General features: G+C 36.3%; 1 protein-coding gene across 1 annotated transcript in view; it reads right to left on the bottom strand.

Moving 5' to 3' along the window:
• NFXL1 (nuclear transcription factor, X-box binding like 1) overlaps nt 1–23,194 on the bottom strand; it is a 45,920-nt gene that overhangs the window by 6,350 nt on the left and 16,376 nt on the right. Inside the window, exons 16-21 of the mRNA XM_036382142.2 lie at nt 16,429–16,569; nt 13,811–13,977; nt 12,998–13,067; nt 6,080–6,184; nt 4,794–4,880; nt 1,807–1,860 (exon numbers count right to left, since the gene is read on the bottom strand). Coding sequence (XP_036238035.1) covers nt 1,807–1,860; nt 4,794–4,880; nt 6,080–6,184; nt 12,998–13,067; nt 13,811–13,977; nt 16,429–16,569 — 624 coding nt within the window. The remainder of the gene's footprint in view (nt 1–1,806; nt 1,861–4,793; nt 4,881–6,079; nt 6,185–12,997; nt 13,068–13,810; nt 13,978–16,428; nt 16,570–23,194) is intronic.

Raw genomic sequence — 23,194 nt, 5'->3', positions numbered from 1 at the left:
TATCTTTTTTTTTAACAATTTGTTTTGTCCTTTATTTTTTTTACTGTTTTTGTCCTACTGCTTCCTAATGCACTAAATAACTAAGTTAACCTTCAAATAGGATTCATTATGTATAGGTGAAGTTTTCCATCCCTGAAGTTGCATCCATCACAAAACAAATATGCAGGAACAGTTGCCATATATTGCATAAAGTTACTACTGTGGAGCTGGAACTGTGAGACTTCAAAGAATGTACAAGTAGAAAGCAATGGTGGTGTGACTGCAGAGAGAAACAATCACTGCTCAAGAACCCAGCCAAAATCCAGCACACTGTGTTGGTAGAGCAAATCTGCTACTGCCTCCTTACTGAGACTTTACTAGAGGGACTATAAATCAAGTGATTTTGAGCAGAAATCATTAGTATTTGGGTGGGATGGCTTCTGGAATGCATGCAAACACTCAGTGCAAGACAAACATCAGCAAATTTGGCTTTCTAGCTCTAGGACTGTAAACGTGTTCTTTACATGTTTAAATGCCCATTAGCATACATCAGTTCTTTGCTTGCAGAACCAACACCTACAGATTTCCTCTGCCCAATTTGTTTCAGACATCTGTATGTAAGTCACACTTCCTGACCTATATGCCAGAAGTTACATTTCCAGGGTCAGCTTAGAGAACAAGAAGAATGAGAAGAACTGTCTAGGAGTTATATGAGGAAATGTGTGCTCAATTCTATAGACAGCTGAGATATGAATGTTGCAACAAACATTGCAGGATGATCATAGAACAATGTCTGGTGCTCTGGACAGATGCATAACCATGTTTTTCTTGCAGGATGAGCAGATAAGGTTCCCCTCTGATAAGCAAAAACATGCCTTGCCAGAGCAATTTAGATGTAACATATTCATTAATTACTTAGAGAACTTAAAAAGTGTGTATAAGAGAAGTTAGGACCCACAGAGAGACTCTCTATACTAATGAGATTGGGGAAATGGCAGAAGTGCATCAGCTCTGTAATCCTCCCTTGCTCCACTTTCAAGAAGGGAGCAAGCCACTGATCCCTGATAAAAACAGTGTGTGACATGCAGGTGAAAACACAAGTGTAAATTAAACATACAGATGCTGTGATAATTGAGTAAAAGGAGTCAGAAAGCACACACTAGACATGGAATATGATTTGGTGTCAAATGCTCACTCAGGTACAGGCACACATGAACTGGCTGGAAGGTGTGCAGACTCCAGATGACAAACCTGTCCTAGCCATCACCAACTGAGCTTAGAGTGTTTGCCTGAATGTGACCAGCACCTCCAGGCAGATGGCACAGCAGCTTTGTGGATTGCAATGCCAACCACATACCCTCACCACCAACAGCAATTACACTAAATACATGTTTCCCCGCCACCCCAGAGACCTTGAAGGACAAGAACTCATCTAGCTGTCCTTGTTCTTTCATGATAGGAGGGGGAAGGGCAGCTTCACCCAATATTTAAATCTTGCAGAGGCTATTCAGTATTCTGTAATGTTTATGCTGTATAAAGTGTTTGATTAAAATAAAACATACTTACTAGTTTAAAAATAAATTACCTTGCACAAAGCTATAGTAATACAAAGTTATCATTTTGCACAAAATTATGAAAATTGCTTGCAGAAATGTGGCCTCAACCATTGTAAATAATTTACAGCACACAGAGTATGGTAACAGCTGACAGGAATGACTATGCATATCACATTAAAAACTATAAATCTTTAATAGCATGCAAATTAAATTATTTACTAACAAGAACAAGGTGAGGATGAGGTGGATGAGGAAAAAGAAAGGCTAATACCTGCTGTCTTCGCTTCTCCTCTTCAAGAGCAGCTTTCGCTTCTGCTTCTTTTATCTGTCCAGACACACAAAGTTATAATAAACTGTTGTAAACAGCAGCTAAACCTATTTTCTTAAGAAATCATAATTACTCCTATAGAATGGTTCCCAGCAAAAGCCTGTAAACTTTCCATCATTTGAGCTCCACCATCCAAAAGCCATATGAAAAGTAGTCACGCAAGATACAATTGATAACTCTATAGAAATATTTTGCAGAGTTCAAGAAAGCAAATTCAATGCTAGAAAGTATTAAGAAAAAAATGGTGCAGAAAACATTGTCAATACATAAAGATGCCACATACTTGAATCTTAGCACCTGCATTCCATTTTGGTCAAACAATAATAAATAAATGTGAAACCTGAACGTATACAAAGGACAACAGGATGGAGTGGCTCCCATCTGAAGAGATGCATAGCTAGCATTCATCAGTTGACTAACAGGACACCAAATCCTGGAGAGTACACAGATGCTAAACAGGGATAAAACATCAATAATTATTTTTCATAATGCAAAGGCATAAAATGAATTTACCAGGAGGTTGGCTCACAATAGAGGAAAATATTCTACTCCCACAGAGTATTTGGCTAAATCTAGAATTTCAGTACTACAGGACATTTGTAGATGCCAAAATTTTATGTCAACTGAAAAACAACCAGGCATGCTAATAGGAGCTAAATCCAACTAAGGCCATTAGAAAGACACCATGTCACACTCCTAAGTTCCCACAGGAACAGTATATGGGAGAAGTTTATATAGCTCCCTTTTTATACCTTTTTTAGGCTTTTAGCATTGCAGTCACTGAATCACTCCCTTAGAAAATTTAGATGTAAAAATCTATTAATAACTTGAAATGAAAAAAATCTTGATCCTACTAGCTGGATGATCTGCACACTAACAATGAAAACAGTTTACGGAATACTGTTTGCACAGGTAGAATTGATTACAAATAATTTCCAATTCAAGAGCTTTTGATGACTAAGGAGAAAGCACACTAGCTCATGCTTTAGCATGCTGTAGATCAAACAGCAGGGACTGGGGGCAGGGCCAAAAGCACAGTCCTATTTGCAGGTTTTCTGACTAATTTTTAAATTACTAAACCTAGAATCAAATAAAACCACTACTGAGAATTTCATTAATCTAGATACAATGGCAGAGTCCCTTTAGAAATGTGTGTAAAGGACCTTTTCAGCCGTGCACATCTGAAATCTGAAAATCTGGTGTGCAAAAAACTACACAATGAGCCCCCTTGTTTGTCACTGCCATCTAATGGCAAAACTTCAGCTACAAAACAAAAAGTTACCTTCAAATCTGAAAAGAGCAACAGAAAAGCTTCTTTTTAATCTGGTGTGGTCATATTTGTATAAGATACACAGGTATAATGTACACAGAAAAAGGGAATCTTAACTATTAGAATCACAGCATGGAAAAACATTTCTAGGACTTTTTCTTTAATAAAATGTACAGTAAAAGACACATTCAATTCCTAGGCATCTAGTGAGTAAGAAATGCTTACTCAATAGGTGCCAGACATTAAAAGTTTCATTAAGAATTAATGCACTTTGGTTTTAGAAATTAATGGGTGTTTTGCAAATGTGCAAACTAATTTCTCTTTGCAAATGTCTGCAGTTTTCAACAAGTTTTTTTCCAGTCTGGACACATTAAACAGTAATAGACATAAATAAGCCACTTTCATCAAGTGCCTATATTAGTAGGCTATTCTAGTATGTCATTTGCATAATAAGTCAACACAGGTTACAAAAAGGTGCCTAGGAAGAATTTAAATAAAACTTTATCACTTTATATAAAAGCCCCAAAACAAGTAAATTCCCACTCTTCTGAGAAGAAGGTACAAACAGCTAGGTTGTGCCATTCAGTATGTCTGTGGCATTGCTTACAGCAGAGACTTGTGGCCATTTGCTCACTGCCTTAGCCCATTTCTCCCTGTGGATTACAACATGAGGGCAAGACATTGGTAGTAGCATCTGCTCCAGGCAGACAGCACTGACACTGCAGCACTCTGAGACAGGCTGCTGGGTCTCAGCTCATGCACTCTTACTGTCAGCTCACCTGGCTTTAGGGAGGGACTCCATATACTGTGAACTTACCATCTTCACATTCTTTCTAGAACTATTTGTTATGGTTGGTATTCCCTAAAGGCATATCCCAAAAGTTTTAGCATTCAACCTGTTTGCCAAGTTGCAGGATTTGGTCAGTGTGGTAGTTGTTAGAACTTGTAAATCAATCCTGAAAATCTGAGCAGAAGCTTACTTGACTTTACCCATTGAGTTCTTGGGTTGTACATTTATCACATCTAAAACTTACCTGATAAAACCCAAGCAATTTATGCATCAATCTTTTTGTGTCTGTTTTTATTAAAGGTTTGTAACAGCAAGGATGATATCCTGTCTCTGTGTGACAGCACACAGCAAATTCTTTCCTTCATGAAACAGCTGAGCTAGGGAGAAGTCACATTAACAGCAGTCTAGGTAGTATTCTGCAGTTACTGGAAAGTCTCAATTCTACCAGTATAGGATAACTAATACCACGTGGCGGATTATACTCCACACTGGACAAGCTGAGAAACTGATAGCTGCAAAACCTTGATTGGAAAGACAGATCTTACAATGCTCTGTAAAGCAGTCTGACTCTAATCTTACAGCACTAATAATGACTATTTTATCATCACTGATCATCACTTGTTCTCAGTGAAAGAGGAAAGAATCAGTTCCAATCAATTCAAAGAAAAAAAAAACCATAATACTGTTTAAAAATAGTATTTGAGTCAATTAACACCATTCATAAATTCAAGACTGAAAAAATAGCTACTATTCAACAGCACATCCACTTACGCCACATTTCTGCAGGTACTGCCTTGAAAAATAATGTGTTCTTTTTTCTACTTTTCTTGAAGCTCTGAAAAGGAATCATAGCTCCAATGGTTACATTACCTCATATGCTTTCCGCTTCATTTCCTTGCATAATGCATCACATTCCAGTGAAACTTGGCCTTCTTGTATCTTGCTGCACTGTACTTCCTGTTAAGTAGAATTTGTCTTTTATAATCATTTCCCTATATAAGATTTTAATTGCCAACTTCTTTATGAAAATAATAAAACTTTCTGATTTAGTAAAACATTAGTTTTACAAATAAAGCTAATGACTGAATGTTATTTCGACCTGTAATTATGTATTAAATTGTCCTTTTTTTTTCTTCTTTCTAATAAGCTAAGCTGAAAGGAAGAATAAATCTACAGTCCAGTTTAATTTTTCTCCTCTTTACTCATCTGTTTGCCTTAGACAAGAAAAATAACCTTCTGAACCTTTGCATTTAGAGTGTCAGTAACTTCATATATATATCTTAACTGGCTTAGACTACAGGACACAGTCTGGTCATGGGGGGGAAATTAAGTAATTCTCAATCATACTTTCTCCCCTTTTCCTAGTATTCAAGAAATTAAAAAAAAAACCCAAACAACAAAGTGGTTATCTGTAAGCAGAGGCTGCTCAGTTTTAAGCACTGTCATCTTTTCTCTTGCTGAGCATCCCACCTGCAAGACTTCTTGGATGCACAAGACATATTTTGGAGAAGCCGAGGACTCTGAGGAACTGCTGGAAGGTTCAGAAGTTAACTGGGTCCAGAAAGGTAATTTGAACATTTTTTAATTAAGACAGATTATGGGGTTTTTTTTCATTAAGACATCATCATTTGTCAAAATTTCATATAAATTTCTGTTGTTCCCCTCATAATAGTGTATAGCTATAGTAAACTTGTCATATTACATTGTCCTTATCTGTGTTAGAAGCTAAGGATGCCGATGCCCATAGCTGCTTTTAGGTTTGCAGGAATCTTAATTAATTATATTAGTTCAGGTTTCACAACATCTGTGCTAATTCCAACTTCTGTACATTTTCCCAATATTGTCATAAAAATGTAATTTTTATTCTCAAATCACTCCAGGTCATCTGAGTATTTTTCTCAGAAAAATTTAAGTGTGAATGAAGTTAAAGCTAATTTAAGTCAGGCAGCTAACATATTTTAGAACGAACAAGATTTTATATTCTCCAGTGAATCTGCAGATATAGCAGCCCAGATCTTCAGTTGATGTGAATCGTTACAGCCCTACTATAGTAACAGACCCTATTCCAATCTGCAGCATCCACATAATCCATCCATACAAGCTCAGGAAAATGCAAAGAATTTACATCCTTCAAAAACTGCATCTTGTAAATTTACCTTTTTCAGTCTCTTACAGAGACATCGGAGTTTGACCTTCTGGCTACAGTTAAGAGGACAGCTACCTGAATGGCAAATTTCTTTACACCGGTGACCACAGGGCAACTGTAAGGAAGAGAACATAAATTAAACTCCCACATCAATAAAGCATTGTAAAATTACCAAGAACATATGGAATTGGTTTTATTTCAGACACAGAATTTTAACAGAAAACTCATTCAGGTAATCAGTCTTTTAACTTGTGACATAACTGATTTTTCTTTTCTTTTTTTTCGTGGGGGGAAATGTTTGCTTGTTATATACTGGTTTTCAGTTCCTGTAGGATGATTTCTCTTTTATTGGCACAGCTTCACTGGAAGACAATTTCTCCTTTCACATGTTTCAAGAACAGTCATTTCCACAGTAATGTATACAACAATCACCCTAGCCATCTCTATGCTGGGGGAATACAAATGGATAATAAGGTAAAAAAACCCCAAAAACTGAAATTATGTGTACTGTAGCTACGTGTAGGTTAGACAGAGTAATAAAAGAAGAGGAAAAATCCGAAGCAAAAATACCGCAAAAGAAATCTTCTATTCAAGCATTATCTGAACTATGCAAAAGTCAAATAAAGGTCACCAAAATTCTTATCATGGCAAAAATAATTTCACAAAATCCTAAATTTATGCATTTGGCAGATTATCCTATTTCTGCCATCTGAAAGATAAAGACTTTTTTTACCGCCAGTGCAATTTTTAACTTACAATGAAAATATTATCATTCATTTACTGTTTAAGAATTGAGTTACTAATTTAAGTACACTGCTTGATAAGAATGTAGCAGTGCTCCCAGCATTATATTAGATAAAATATGTCAGGAAAGTAAACAGATTTTTTTCATTGTTAAGAACTTGACTAAAAATATCCCTCCTCATAAGAAGGCTTCACAGTAACAATTTTTCATTTTCAATTACATAACCTAATACTGTTAATAACCAAAGATAGAATCTCACAGAAGACATCTAAGCAACTTACTTACAGTGAGCTTTAAAGCCCCCAACTACTTAAAATAGCATTAGACAGTGTTCTTTATCAAAAGTGAAATTTCACCTCTTCACTGTCATCAAGGGATTAACGCAAATTGGAAAATGCCCTAAGACTTACAATTTTAAGATCCATTTTTCCCATTTATTAAAAATTCAAAATGTATACATACTACATCACTTCATCCACAAGAATGAAAACAGTAAGTATCAAACCCAGGTGGGTACAACTTTGATTAGTAAATCTGGGTTCTCAGAAGTCCATTGCAATGGGCACAACATCTGAGCTAGTATCAAGAAACACACACCTAAACAGAACATGAATCTTTCAGACTAAAATTATGGAACACATACTCATGTCTTCATGTCCATGACAGTCACAAGCCATTATAGACACTTTGTGCTTTCGGCTCGGTTTCTTAGTTACTGCTTCAGCACATTTCATACAGGACTAGAAGGAACCTTTAAGTCACCATGTTCTGTCCTGAAATCCAGTCCTCCTACAGGCAGGCACCTCATATACCCTTCCAGGACTGGACGAACACTCACTATGGAAACAGTCCCCCATTCTGAGCCTAATATTTCTAATATTTCACTAAGGAAGGTGCTCCATGAGGTCACTACAAGATGTAAGAGCTTTTTTTTGAGTTTCCTAGGTTTGTTCTAGCTAGTCTAAGCTGCAGTTCTTTTCCTCATATTGAAGTATTTCTGTCTTTGCTTAAAAGGTTCTTTATTATCATATATTGCCTTAATTGAATTTCAACTATGTTCAATCAATGTTTCTTGAATACACAGCCAGAACTACATGTAATATTTCAAGTGACATCTCAGCAAGAAGGACTTTGTACAATGCCTTAATTGCACCTCATTCTTAGTAGAGCATGTTCCCCAAAACATCTTCAGCTCTCATTGCATTTCTCTCCAGCTAATCATGCTGTGAAAATAAGAATATCTGCTGTTTCCTGGGAGCTTATTATAAGCTTCATATGTATGGGCTTACTGTTTTGGGGTGTTTTCCTGTATTTAATAACATGACCCCAATACCTATGTTCTACAGATGCACTTCCTCAATTCTCATACACTGACAACACCCCACAACTTTTCATCAGAAAAGTACAATGTTTTTACTGCCAAGGTCATTACTGAAAACAATGCAAAGTTAAGTGTCAGTTCAGTCCTTGGAAAACCTTCCTTATTGCTAACATCTCTTGCTCCATCTTTTTCTTTAGTTTTGATGTTGTTTTGGGGGAGGAAGTTGGGTGGTTTTTTCAAAAGATAATCAAATACAGTTGTTTCTTTTAGCCACCTTCATGCTGGTATTAACCCTCTCCTGTATCTGAACTAGATATTCACTAAGTAGCATTGACTCAGTCACTCAGCTGAAGCCATATGCAGCAGATCTCACCTATTCATTTTATCTAGAGGGAAAAATATATAAATTGGTCACATTATCAAAGAAGGAATCTAGGATCATTAGGCACAACTGATAGTCAGCAAATATTTTTCCCTGAAATCCAAAAGTTATTTTGCCTCATTTTGAAAATATGAGGGGAGAACCTTGTCTAAGCCTTGTATGCTACCAAAGGCAAGACCACAACCCAGAACATGGAGTCTAATGGCCGAGTCTCCTCACAACTGACCACAATCTCTGCAAAACAAATTTGCTACTGCATGAACACTGTCTCCTGGCTCCCTACACAAGGGCATCAGACACAGTAACTCCATCTAGTCTCACCTGCAAGTCACTCATGCTGGCTAGAACAAGCCATGGCTAGAAGTATTACTTCCAGCTTACTCTTCCATAATAATTGGCACATTTTCATTAATAGTGTCAAAGCCCAAAGAGTCATGTCCTGACATGTCAGAGCTGCAAATTCAAGACAGTAACCCTCACCTCATCCTCTAAGTGCTACTGCAATAAAATTCTTAGACACCATTAGACCAAAATGTTTATAGCACAGGAGTATGTTTAATCCAATACTGAAAAGCAAATGCACACACTTAAGTTTCCCTGCCAGTTTTTTTCTTGTCCTATCTCTCTGTGTGGGGAACTTTCTTCTTATTCCCTCCACTAAAAAAACCCAGCACTAAAAAAAATATCAAGAGAAGCTGTGAAATGAATGGCAAAACAACATTTCCCAATGATCACGGAAAACAAAAACAATCATTCTGCTGCTTCTGATGGATAAAAATGTAATGGGAAAGGACTTTTTTTTGCTTGTTTTTAAGTGTCAGTGCTGAACTACTTGGTGCTCAAAGTCTGTGCCCCCTTTGGTGGGGCACTGTACAAAATCTCTTGTCAATAGCTTCTGGACTAAAGCCCAAATTGGACAGGCCTTATGTTTGATATGGCAAGGCCATTAAAAGAAGGGATTTAATCCACAGCTCTGAAAAAACAAAACAAAAAATGTCCTACAAATATTTTTTCCATAGGCAGTGCATTTAAGTCTTAACATTATACCTGATGATGATAAACTCTGTCAACACTTATGGAGGTTTAAAGTGAACTCCAACAGAAGGCAGTAAACACAACCTGTTACTACACATCTGATAATACAGAAAATAGCCTGCTAAAGAAAATAGCACTTTTGAGCACCAATCCCAAAAGCTAAGAACAAAATTTTATCACTTCCAAAGACTGAACTAAATTTTTCCAATCCAGATACATTTGCAGTGTGTGTTTGCAGAATTAAATTTTATTTCCAGAATGCTTAATTAGTTCAATGCATTTAAAAAACCCCAAAAATTTATCATAATGGAGTCATGTATTTCACATCAGGAAAAAAGCAGAGTGCACAGTAAAACTACAAAGTATGGCTATTTTGTCAAAAGATACACTCTACATGGAATAAAGTATTAAATACAGATTCACAAATACTATCAGGAAAACACAGACAATGAAAACTGATCGACTTAAAATTTCTACGTAAGAATTGTCTCAAAACATCTGCAAGCAGGATCATAAGAATTTAATCACCCTGATTAAGAAAAAAAATAGAGTCGAATTTCCTTTCACAGCATATCTTGTTATTACTACCAAACAACAGAATTAACTTTTTAATTAAAATATCTCATATATAACAGCTGTTGCAGCATTAAAGACACTGCTTCTCCCTAAAGCAGAAAGGAAATGTCAGCTGTACTATGCAATGCTGAAAGTTACTTTTTTATTTTTATACTGCCATTGCCAAAAGAAAAGCATGGAGCTTCTCAAATTTTTCAAGTTTCTGTAGCATTTTTGCAAAGGACCAGATAATATAATTGGTTTTCTTTATCCCCAAATGTACCACAGGAACTGTAAAAGAAATGTGGTAGCTGTCCTACCACTGTCTACTAACACTGTCTACTGCAATTTCCATTAACCAAAAACATCTCAAAATGACAACTGCAGTAAAATACCGCATTCTATTGAACCTAAGTGGCACTATGGTAAGCTAGAAGTGATAGTGCACACTGATTTAGAGGAAACATCAGCTTCACTGAGCTCTGCGAATGACTCGATGTCAGCTCCTGACATGGAATAACAAAATTCTCAAGAAACACTAAATTGAAATTTACTTGAGGCTTCCAGAACTACACAAAAAACACTTCCAAATTAGTTTTGGGCAGACATTTTAGATCTGAAATCTGTAAATGCTCTAAATTCAGTAGTCCTATCCATCTTATCTCTGGCCAAATTGTTTGTTAAGCCCTTGTCTCGCAAGACAAAAACTTAAAAACCACAAAAAGGCCTGTATTTCCTGGAGAGAGGTGGTGGTGGGAGTGGCAGGGTGGTATCTGTTAAGGCTGCCCCTTCAAATTGTCTTCATCAATGATTCCTTTAAAAGAGAACTATCAGCATAATTTGTTTTATGATACAGGTATCTCATTTTCTCAAAGCTGCAGAGATATATTTTGTTTATAAAACAGAAACAGACAAAACATCCCTAGAACTGCTCAGTAGTCAGAGAAATGGAACAGATTTTTTAGACAAAAAACAGTAAAAACTCCATACAGTACTCATGTAGTTACCAAAGTAGGATCTGAAGTAAGTAGGAAGAACTGTAACACAAAGATATGAACTACTTGAAACAAGAAGGTACTAATAGTTAGTAGCTTATATATTTCATGAAAGATAGTAAGAGCTAGAGCTAGCATCACAGGACAGGAAGAACATGCTTTTTTCCATCATCAAATACAGTAAAACAATGCTCTGGATAGAAGTAGCTGGGAAAAAAAACGTATTTTCCAAAGCATTTATAGGAGTAAGAATTTTAGAATTGCTTCATAAAACTAACATAAATTCTGTTGCTGTACTCCTTATTTAACATCCCACCAAACTAAGTAAAAAAGACATTATCTGTAGAACAGGGCAATTCTAACTGCAAGCTGAAGTTTGGGACCACTGCTAGGTGGATTTTAAATCCCAGACTAAGTCTGGGGAATACGTTCAGAAAAATCACAACAGTTATATTCATCAAAGATGAGCTACGGGAAACAAAAGATTCTTTGAAGAGAAGCTGAAGTACAGAACATATAGTTCATGATAAGAGATTGCAAGCACTCTTGAAAATACAGAGAAGGAAGTCGTGGAGCAAATAAAACCAAAGTAACAGAGAAGGACATGAAAGGACAAAATTAAGAGATAAATGGACAATTAAGTAATATCTCAAAGTGTTCCCCCACCAGGAAGTGAGCTTTCAGACATCCAGATGAGAAAATTGTGACAGGAACATTCATGTATAGAAAAAAAAATCCATCAGATAGGCATCTATAAGGGCAAAAAGCAGAAAACACAAGTATGTACAGAGCACAGCCTTCCTGTTGGGGTTAACCCAATCTTGTCCAAAAAGCAGAGGATCAGACACTGCTGGGAAAGCAGGAGAAACCTTGTAAATTTTTGTATTTAATCAAAATAATTTTTAAAAAGTTTTTTAATAAAGACAAGCACTCAAATTTGAAGTTTCTGACACTGGATGATAATGAAATTCTTGCTTTTCCACTTCACACATTTTCTAACCCTCCAGTGGGAAAAGGAGTAAAGACAGAGCTGTCACTCTCAGCACAATTAATGACAAATAAGGAACAAACATAAAACAATAAGTAACACAAGGATTTCTGAAAGCACACAAGCAGCACACAACTGCAGCACTGGGAGGGACAAGGAAAAAATCCTTTGGCCCATCCCTCACATCCAGTTGTGGGTAACACTGCTGCAAGAGACATCCTGAAACATTTCTAAGCTGCTTCTCATGAAAATTTGGTTTATTACTTAAACATAGTATTGAACAGGAATTTTCTTTACTGATGCTACTGGCTCATAGTCTAAATATCATGTAGTAAGTATATTATTCTTCTCTTCTTCACAGCAAACCTTTAGATGCACCCAGATACAGCAGAGAGACTAACTGGCTTGTCTTTCATTTTACACTACTTAACATATATTTCACTAATTCACCTGGGCATTATTATCTCATCTCATTTATGAAGTATAAAATCCCTTAGCCTCCAAAATGCACAGATAGGGATTCTAAACCTGCACTTACATGAGAATATCAAGCACAATTCTTACCATTTTTCCTAATCAAACAGCATCTTATCATTTATGAGACATAGATTGATGACCAGTTTTTAAAACCATGAAAGAGGACATACTCTTCCACATTCAAGCTCATCTGTGTGTTTAAACATCCAAGCCATTCGTGCCTTGGAGACAAACCCCTGCTCCTTTAATATACTCCTCCTAGTTGACTGCAATATATTAATAATTGTCCTTGAAGTACAGTCCAGTAACCACCTTCACATCTATTATTTAACATATTCACTTAGACTAAGCTTCTCTAGTTTACTTGGCCTATATTCACAAAATTCCACATACCCATCAACTGAAGCATTTCCTTGTTAATATGGCTTACCTCTTTTGGACACTGATTTCTGCAGGAAATAAGAAGCTCCTTTTCTTTTACATCAGCACATGTTAGTTTTCTGTAAAAGGAAAGATGTATTTGTGTTAAAATACCCCAAACAATTTAAAAACAACAGAAGTCAATGCAATTAGGGGTGTATTTTCAGGGTATTTCACTGTAAATAAAAGCGGACTCATTTGTCCAAATCCTTTGTGACTAATATAAACTGCCCTGTTTTACAGACAAACCCCCAAAAAATTTAGAGGACTTGAGGTACTTTAAGAAAAATACACTTGCATATGATGAATATTTTCAGAACAATTCCCAAGTTTCAATTTATATTTCGTGAAGTCTAGCTTAAAATCTATCCACACACACAAATGATTAAAAAAGTGTACAAATTGAAAGACTAAGCAGTTTTTCAATTAAAGCTAGAAATTGAAAGACATTAATTGCACAAAGACCTTTTAAACTAACTACATTCATTCTAATACTTGTATAAAATTCTTCTTAACATACTCTAAAATAAGCACATATAGAACAAATTTTATATAGATTACATTATATTTGCATAATTCAAACTATTATCTGTATTATAAAATCAATTTCTGTTCATGAGACTCCATGCATTTATAGCAATTTCAGCAGTAATACCAAATAAAATACCTGCAAAATTTAAATAGAAAAAAACATTATCTTAGAAATTATACTCAAGAAAAATTTTATAAATTGCCGTAAGAGTAGCTCCCATCCCCAGGCACTTCAAATTATTTCCAGTTAATAGCATTTAAATGAAAAGCTGGTTTGTGTTCTGACACTTACAAGCATTCAATATACAGTACTGATAGTTTGCAGTGACACTTTATTTTAAGCATCTGGAGACATGATGGGCAATCCCCAGGATGACAGGGCAAAACACATCGGTGAGGACAGCCAGCTGGCCGGGGCTTGGTGCACTCCTCTTCACACTGTGAACATTCTGGACCCGCCTAACAAAATTAAAACAAAGTACTAAAGAAAATGCCAAGTATTTGTTTTGTGGGGTGTCATTAACGACGTGTTACATAGAAGAAGCAGTTGGGGTGTTTTTGCTATGAGAATCAAGCTATTCAGTAAGATATTTCACAAGCAAGAGTAATTATTAAAACATGTTTTTTAAGAAAAAAACAGAAATGCCAGTGTTTGTCAGTCAAAGAGAATTCTGTTTTCCCTTCTAGGCTTAAAAGAAGCTCCTTAATATTAGTGCTTTGGAAAGTGACCATAATCCCTGTTAATTCTCTAAGGAAAATTGTTAAAAAAATAAGTCATTACATATTCAAAACCAACTTATCCCACTCACCATGTTCTTGTAATGCTTGAGTCATTACATACTACTAATACAGGGGTGGAAGGATTGGTTTGCTTGATTTTAAGCAGCAAACTTTAAGTCATTCCATTTCCATACACATATGATATTCTGTATAATCTTGCAAAAAGGATTATTAACTTGGGAACATCCTAAGAACTGCCTAAGATCTTGCTTCTACTCCACAGACTACACAAGTCTACCAGAGCTGTGATGTCACTCTCATTCCAGCTGATGCAATCACCAGCACAAGGTGATGAACAGCACAGTAAATTAAGCTTCATTTCTACTCATATTCTAAACAACACTTCCAGAACCCCAGTCTGCAACCAAATAGACCCAGATAGATTGACATGAGTTATCAACTGAACCTACACGATATTTAAGGCCCACTATTACATTCAATGTTTAGTTTCCAATAAGTCAGCCAAAGTAAAGCAGATTTATCCAGGAATGAAGCTACAAAAAGCTTCCCCAAAAGGACTTTCCCAACACCAATGTTCCGCTTTATGCTGTTCAAAATAACAGCATAAGAATTTTAACGGTTTTAATAGTTTTTCTCCAGTTCCCTTTCCTTCTCCATCTATTGCTGAACAATTTTTGCTGAAGTTTAAAAGAAACCTTTGTACAATGATTTTTTACAAATCTTAACTCACAAAAATTCAAATCTAAGAAAAACAACAGCAATTAAAACCATTTAGAAAACTGTCATATAACATTTAACAGTGGGTAAAAGTAAACAGCTGGCCTTTCTGCAATATTTTTTTAACACAACATGCAGAACAAACTGAAATTCCAGACAGAAAAATCATTACTCAGACATATAAGCCAGAAATTAAATCAGCCCTGACTACATTTAGTCTACAAAAACAAGAGAACAAAAGCTCTAAAGGTCAACACCAACTGGAGTTCATAAGAATTGAAGAAAATTGAGAAATGAGATTTACCCATGCTTTGCAGGTACATAGACTCCCATTCTTCTGAGAATGTACTGCCTCATTCAAAATGGAGCCAGGAATAGTCCTGACTCATTCACATTTTAATTGGCTTAACTGAAGCAGCAGGCAGACAGCCTCGTATAGCCAGAACTGGGGATGCTTAACTGTAACTCTCACTATTTACTGATGTCACTCTGTTGCTGCAAGTCACTGTTCCACCAGTTGCACTAACAGCCCATACTCCTCAGACAAAATTTCCACAATCATAAATTAATGTGTTACGATATACAGTTATTAAATGACAACACCACCACGTCCAAGACACAAATCCACAGAGATATTATGCTATTTAAGTGTAAGCTAGTTAAAATATAACATTCCTGCTTTATACCCAACTAAATGCTTCTGTGTTTTCTAAATGCCCAGACTGCCCATGGTGCAACTTTTTCTAAAGTAATGCTTAAAAAAAAAACTTGAGAAGCTGTTTTCCTCCAAATCATGACTCTCCCACACCATACAACATATATATGTGGCTCTAACTGCTCATAACTTGAACAATTTTAGTTTTACACTTTTGTTTCACATTATCTTCAGCAGCTAACACCTGCAACTTAACTGCATAAATGACAGTTTCTAGTAGACACTGATAAACATGAATAAATCATCCCAGTACTTTGAAAAGTCTTCAGCAATTCTGCAACATTTCCAGTGCTCTTCTAAAGGTCTCCCACCCTCCTCAACCCATTTAAACGCTCCTCAGTAAATAGCTTCCCCAGTAGACTGCAAGTGCATTTGTATACAGGGATTATCAGTAGCTCCCCTTGATCTTGAAAGCTACTTTTTATAACTTCAGAAGAGACTTCTCTAGGGTGTTAAATAAAGTTCTGATGAAATCAAAGTAATGTCATCACAAGACAAAGTTATAGAATTTGCAAAAAATGCAATAGTGTCTCAGGTTTATAGTCTAAGGAAATATAGATTAGCTAACTGTCACAGCATCAGTGGGAACAGCACACATGCAAGTCTCCCAGTGGGATCTGGAATAGATCTTTACCTGCCAGCTGCAAATTCCTTATTTTCCAAGTAAAATTGAAGACAATTTCCATATAAAATACATAAAATACACAAAAACAAAAGCAAAGAGGAAATTACCCTACCTTCTTTCCATCTGCACTACTGTTGGATTTGGTAACACGATGACATTCTTTCATACAGGTATGATTCTGACAATCAAGAAGCCGCCCACAAAACCTCTTACATGAGTAGGGATTTGCAGAGTGACATGGTAATGGACTAACCTAAAAGTTAAAAATAAATAAATAAATATAGATATGCAGGTGGGATATATATACAAGCATTGCACATGCTAGTAGCCTGTGAGATATATATATTTACACACACACAGAGACACAGAATTATTACAGAGAAGCTTTGGTTCTGCTTTGAAAAAGAAAAAAACACCAGAGAAATTCTATTTGATTTTTTAAGTATCATTTGGGTTCCTGTCCACATAACAATGTGTCCACACGAATTTGTTTTACACTGACTATAACAGGAAAAAGGCACACTTTATCAAACAAGCTAACTTTTGCAGCATAGTTTCCCTTTCTTTTTGAAAGATTATTTTACACTCAAATCTTTTAGCACCATTTGCTCCATCTTTCTGAATTACACTCATGTCTTCCATCAAAGGTTTCTAGGGTGCTTTACTATTATTGCAAAAGACAGTAACAGTTTGCTTTCATAGGGCTTATTGTGTTATGGTCACCATAAATCAAAAATATTTTACAGTCTGAAAAAACAGAAAACCTCCAAGCCAGAAATTCTAAAAAGCAAATACTCACTACATCAAATATAACTCCCAGAAAAGTAAGGAGAAGCAGAAATAGCTCCAGAACAGGACTAAGATTTTAATGTCTTATGTCACATTTGTACTTTCCAATTTGAGGTCAACACTCCAGTTAACAGAACTCTGAAGAAACCTTCAGAGCATCTACTTAAAAGCCATTACTCTTCCTTGGTACTGAAACCAGTTTAAATTCCTAAGTAGGTTACTTGCCCTAAGTTGAAAAGTACAAGTCCCTCCATACAAAAGGATTAGAGGAAACTCACTGTTGGCATTTTCCAACCATTATATAATACTCACACAAAAAAAAGATTAGTTTTCTGTGATGCTGTCAAAAAAATTGATTTTTTACTTAATTTCATGTCATTTCTCAAAGAAAAACAAACTATTTGTGATGTTATTACACAAGAGGCTAATGTGACATAACTCACTTTGACTATACTAAGGGTGTGATTTTATGTTGCAACTGTGGTTGACTGAACTGCTTTGCAGGGTACCCATTCCTTTTCTCTCTTCAAACTCTACAGCACTCTCCTACCACACATCTCTCTTTACTGAAAGATGATTCAAATAATCAAAATGGAAGAAATGGAATCAATAGAAAAATGTTTCTTGACTTTTGCCAGTGGCCTGGCCATACAAACAGGTGAACATAGGAAAAGAAAAAAGAGAGATGACTCCACAGGGCAGAATGAGGGACAGCCTCCCTTCAGCACTGTCCATGTTATCTCCCTCAAGCACACAATGCCCAATTTAAATCCAGTTGCCTATATAAATTTTTCTGGGCTTCACCCAAAAAATACTACTCCACTACATCACTTCAAAATCCAGTTCTTTCACAAGACTTCTGAACTCCCCTGACTCACTAAGACTGAAGAGAAGTCTGCACGGCAAGCTGAACATCAAGCATGGCATACAGGAGAAAACCTTGAGGCCATCACATCCAACCACTTTCACACCCCTGTGTCAGAGCTGAAGCTCATGCTGGCTAAAGCACTAATACAACAACCACACCTGGTCCCACCAACATCCGACTCTGTCTCTGATGGATGCTTCTGGTGACCAAAGGAAAAGCCAGCAAGCAGTGGGTCTGAAGCAGAGAATAGTACCCTACTCAGAATGCACTAAGCAATCACCAAAGGTTTTGGTGTTCCAAATATTCCACCCCTTCACATCCTACTCCATCTCCCTCTCCAGAGCACAAGATCCTTTCAGTAGCAATATAAGTAGTCAAAGGATTACAAGATAAAAGAAAGAAAAAAAAGATGTATTAATCATTACATTCCACCCACTTCTCTACCTTTCCTTGCTCGCCCATTGCCACTCAGTTTTTTATGACTATGCTTCTGCCCGTGGCTCAGACAGTGACAGCAGATCAGGGCAACAACAGCAATTAGCTCCAGCTGTTCCATAATGCTGGTGAGCCTTTTTTTACCAGGAGTTAGTCTTTCACCAGATAAGGACACAACCCCTAGCTCCAGTTACAGCCAAGCACTTAGGCAGAATTGGAACATCCCTTCCAGGAGCATTGCTCAAGTAAGTACACAGATGAGAGGCACTGTTAAACAAAGGCAGACTGGGGAAGCACAGAAGTCAGCCAGGCAACAATGGCAGCTTTCAGAGGTCTAAGCAGAGGGAACATTCCAGCCCTCTGGCTGCATGCAGCAGAGCTTCAGCTTGAGCTCAGTAAGATACAACAACCTACTGGAATCAACAGACACCATAGGAAAAATAGAAAATTTTCAATTAATTCAAGCCTATATTATTTTTTTTCTCCATTTCTCTGCTGTGGATCTAAGTAATAAATCCAGCTGAGAAAGTAAACTTTTACTTCCTACAATTGGAATGAGTTTCTGAAATGGTTAAATGAGGGCTGGAATTCTTAATACAAAGACAAACATCGAAGTAGCCACAAACTCCAGGAGGCTGATGAGCTGAAGAATGAAGAAGGCAGATGAGAACCATAAGTATTTTATGAAAGCTAAATGAGAAAAAAAAAAAAAGAAGGCAACATTTTCTGACTACAGGTCTTCCACAGGACAGGGAAAGGGAAAGGGAAAGGGAAAGGGAAAGGGAAAGGGAAAGGGAAAGGGAAAGGGAAAGGGAAAGGGAAAGGGAAAGGGAAAGGGAAAGGGAAAGGAAAAGGGAAAGGAAAAGGGAAAGGAAAAGGGAAAGGAAAAGGGAAAGGAAAAGGGAAAGGAAAAGGGAAAGGAAAAGGGAAAGGAAAAGGGAAAGGAAAAGGGAAAGGAAAAGGGAAAGGAAAAGGGAAAGGAAAAGGGAAAGGAAAAGGGAAAGGAAAAGGGAAAGGAAAAGGGAAAGGAAAAGGGAAAGGAAAAGGGAAAGGAAAAGGGAAAGGAAAAGGGAAAGGAAAAGGGAAAGGAAAAGGGAAAGGAAAAGGGAAAGGAAAAGGGAAAGGAAAAGGGAAAGGAAAAGGGAAAGGAAAAGGGAAAGGAAAAGGGAAAGGAAAAGGGAAAGGAAAAGGGAAAGGAAAAGGGAAAGGAAAAGGGAAAGGAAAAGGGAAAGGAAAAGGGAAAGGAAAAGGGAAAGGAAAAGGGAAAGGAAAAGGGAAAGGAAAAGGGAAAGGAAAAGGGAAAGGAAAAGGGAAAGGAAAAGGGAAAGGAAAAGGGAAAGGAAAAGGGAAGGAAAGGGAAAGGAAAAGGGAAAGGAAAAGGGAAAGGAAAAGGGAAAGGAAAAGGGAAAGGAAAGGGAAAGGAAAGGGAAAGGAAAGGGAAAGGAAAAGGGAAAGGAAAAGGGAAAGGAAAAGGGAAAGGAAAGGGAAAGGAAAGGGAAAGGAAAGGGAAAGGAAAGGAAAGGAAAGGGAAAGGAAAGGGAAAGGAAAGGGAAAGGAAAGGAAAGGACATGACAACTTTCAAAAGCTTTTCAGGAAATCTCCCAAATGCATAAAAGCGATTAACACATAAATCAATTAGAATATGAAAACAGAAAGCGACAGGGCAAGGAAATTCTGGAAACCTTTATAAGGTGTTTAGCCATACATACATAGTCATCAAGTTTCACATTAATTTTTACCTAGAGGCAGAGTAATGGTCTTCCTCCTATGAACAAACCAGAACTATAACCCACTCAGAATATTAAAACATATCATTAAATTCCTACCAAAAGAAAATAGATACACCCAAGAAGAAAGAGATTTCAATTATATGCCCAGCTTGATACAAGATATTTACAAGGAAGCAAAACCAGAGCGTTTTCCTTCCTCTAGAACGTTTAATGAAATGAAGCAACTAGAAGAAAATCACACACAGCAGATAAATTGATATCATAGTCAGTAAAGATTTCCTTCTTTGTCATCATTTACCTTGTCTCAGCTTTAATGTATGTTTCCCATAAAAAAAGATTTAGAATAACTTCATTTTAAAAGATGTTAAAACAGCACATGTGTACTACTGCTATGAAATTCCAATGTATATAACAGTAAAAAAACATTAGAACATCAAGATTTGTTTTTTGGGATGACACCAACTGTGGATAGGTGATTTTTCTGACACACACAACCTGAGACAAAATTGAAAGCTACTTTTAAGAGCCTACAAATGGAAGAATGCTAAGTTATTTATTTTTCTAAATATATGTAAAATTATTTAAGAGAAGGCTGTCGACTTCAGCTAAAAGAAATGTTCTTTTAGCTTAAACATCATGTAGAATCATACTTCCACTAAGCACAGATTTTATATAATTATATCATCTGAAAAGTAATTTTAAGTTTGTTCTTAAGTGATAAATTGCTTGTTCTAAATGCCAGAACATGTAAGAGCTCAAACTAAATCAATTCCTTAAAAATACTTCCTAAATTAAATACCAAAGAGAAATAAAAAAAGAAAAAACAACCCCATGCACAACCTTCCCAATGAACAACCAACTCCAATATCCACACAAATTAAAACTACTGTCCAAATATTAAAAAATTAGACAGTAGATTTACTTGTTATACAAGTCCTAAGGTGTTTGCTTCTCTATTCTACACATTGTCATCACACATCCTGATAAAACACAAGAAGACTTTATAGCCTGCTTCATTCCTAGTTTCTTCCTTTTTTATATCTCTTCCATTATAGGAGGTATAACAATAGTCCAACATAAGTAGTAGCATAGTACAGCAATAAGCACCTACATACAGCAAAAGTTTAAGAAAATTGCTACTACTTTTGTCACTTGTGAACAGTCCCCATTTCCTAGTGAAAAACCCCTCGCAGGAGTTGGACCCTTCTACTGAGGGAAGCATTCCTAAATACATATGTTTTCTCTTAATAACAAAAGTAAATTAATTTGAGCTGAGATTATTTGTTAGGAACCAATGTGGCTGTAAAACAGTGAACAGACACTACATGTTTTTTTTTCTTTCCAGAGATCTCAGAGCAACACAAAAATGTACAATGATCATAAAATCCACTGCAAACAAAATACACTTCGTATACATATTAACGACTCCTTCTTTTCCATAACTTCCACCAAAATCTCAAACAGGAGACAATTTCACTCCAGGAATTGTTGCACTTCAGTAGGAAGGCAGCATCGCCCTCTGTGGGCTGACAGAAGTCACAGTTCATCTAGAGTACCATGTAGCATCAAAAAATAAAAATAATTAAAGTCAGCTGTAGACTCACAGGGATTTGTCCTTATTGTCTATGCAAATCCACATAGAAAACATGACCCAAAGCCACTGGATGATTTTGCCAAGACTAGTATGCAACAGAAAATGAATTAATTTTTTTTAATTATTCTGAAACAAGTAGTAATAAGTATGTAGTAATTGTTACTATTCTTTCTATTAAGTGTAGCAATACTGTCCTTCTGCTGTGAGGAAGGACAAACTTTACAGTCATGTACATCTGAACAGGACTAAATCCTTTTACATTGTCTAGATCACGTTACAGACTGGGTCTATTGACCACAGCTCGCATTTTGTTTAACATAAATTCATGGAAGTTTGGGTGAGATTCAGTATGTTCTATCAAAAACCATGTCACTGACTCAAAAAAAAACTGGCTGATCTACATGTTAAGTTTTACTGTGGAAAAACAAAGCAAGCCCATCTGTTTCAGCAACAAACAGACAAGCATTGTTGATCTTTTCATCCACTTTCAGGACAGGCTTTTCTTCAGCAACCATCAAGCTGCAAAACAGCTCAATGGAAAAGCTGCATTCACAGCCTGGATGGGTTAGGAACGTGCTGCCCCAACAGACTGCAGCTACATGGACGCTGGTAACAACATTTGAAGATGTCACCAAAATATAATCAAGGCACCATTACAACACACATCAAGACATTATTAATAAAGGTCAAAGAAAAAAAAAAGGTATCTTCAATATTTTTGTATTTAGTGTTTTCTAGCATTTTTTACTTGCTTAAATGATCCTCGTTTTTTTTACAATATTGTTAGTCAGGCTTTGACACTGAATTCATACCAGACATACCAGTAGACAAAGCCATAACAGCAAAACATTTTTTTAAATTAGTTTAGCAATCATCTTCTGAAATCAAGAAAAAATACTTGACTTACATTTCGTAACTTTTAGAAATTATTGTGAATCATGATGACAGCTACCAAGTATCAATTAGATTCCCTTCTCATGTAAGCCAAAACAGACAGCAACTCCATCTAGAACTAGAGAAGGCTACACACCAGAAAGATAAGTTATTAACTAACACTAAAGGAGTTTCCACTATACTGTCTGATTTCATCCATGTGTGCTTAGATCCAAGTCACATGAGAATTTTCCTGTATGACATTATATTCCTAATCCTTTTAAAATATACACAGCAGTTCATAGAACTCAAGAGTGTGTGACAGAGAGAACATTAACTATAGAATGAGGGGAAAAAAGCCTAAATATTTCATAAGAAGACCACTGAAAAAAATTTAAACAAAATTTAAACACCTGCAAGAAAACACAAGGAGCTACATAAATCATGAGTTAAAATTTCTGTCCAAGAATTGCCCAAAGTCAAATAGATACACATTCTTCAGAAGGGAACTAAATACCTTCTGATATGTAAGCTGTCATGTTAAGGTACTCCATCAATTTAAACATATGTATTAAAAATCTACTATTCT

Source organism: Molothrus ater, chromosome 4 (assembly GCF_012460135.2).
Source record: "Molothrus ater isolate BHLD 08-10-18 breed brown headed cowbird chromosome 4, BPBGC_Mater_1.1, whole genome shotgun sequence".
NCBI lineage: Eukaryota > Metazoa > Chordata > Aves > Passeriformes > Icteridae > Molothrus > Molothrus ater.
Note: the sequence above shows the minus strand (reverse complement) of the source record. Positions and strands in the feature narration are given on the sequence as shown.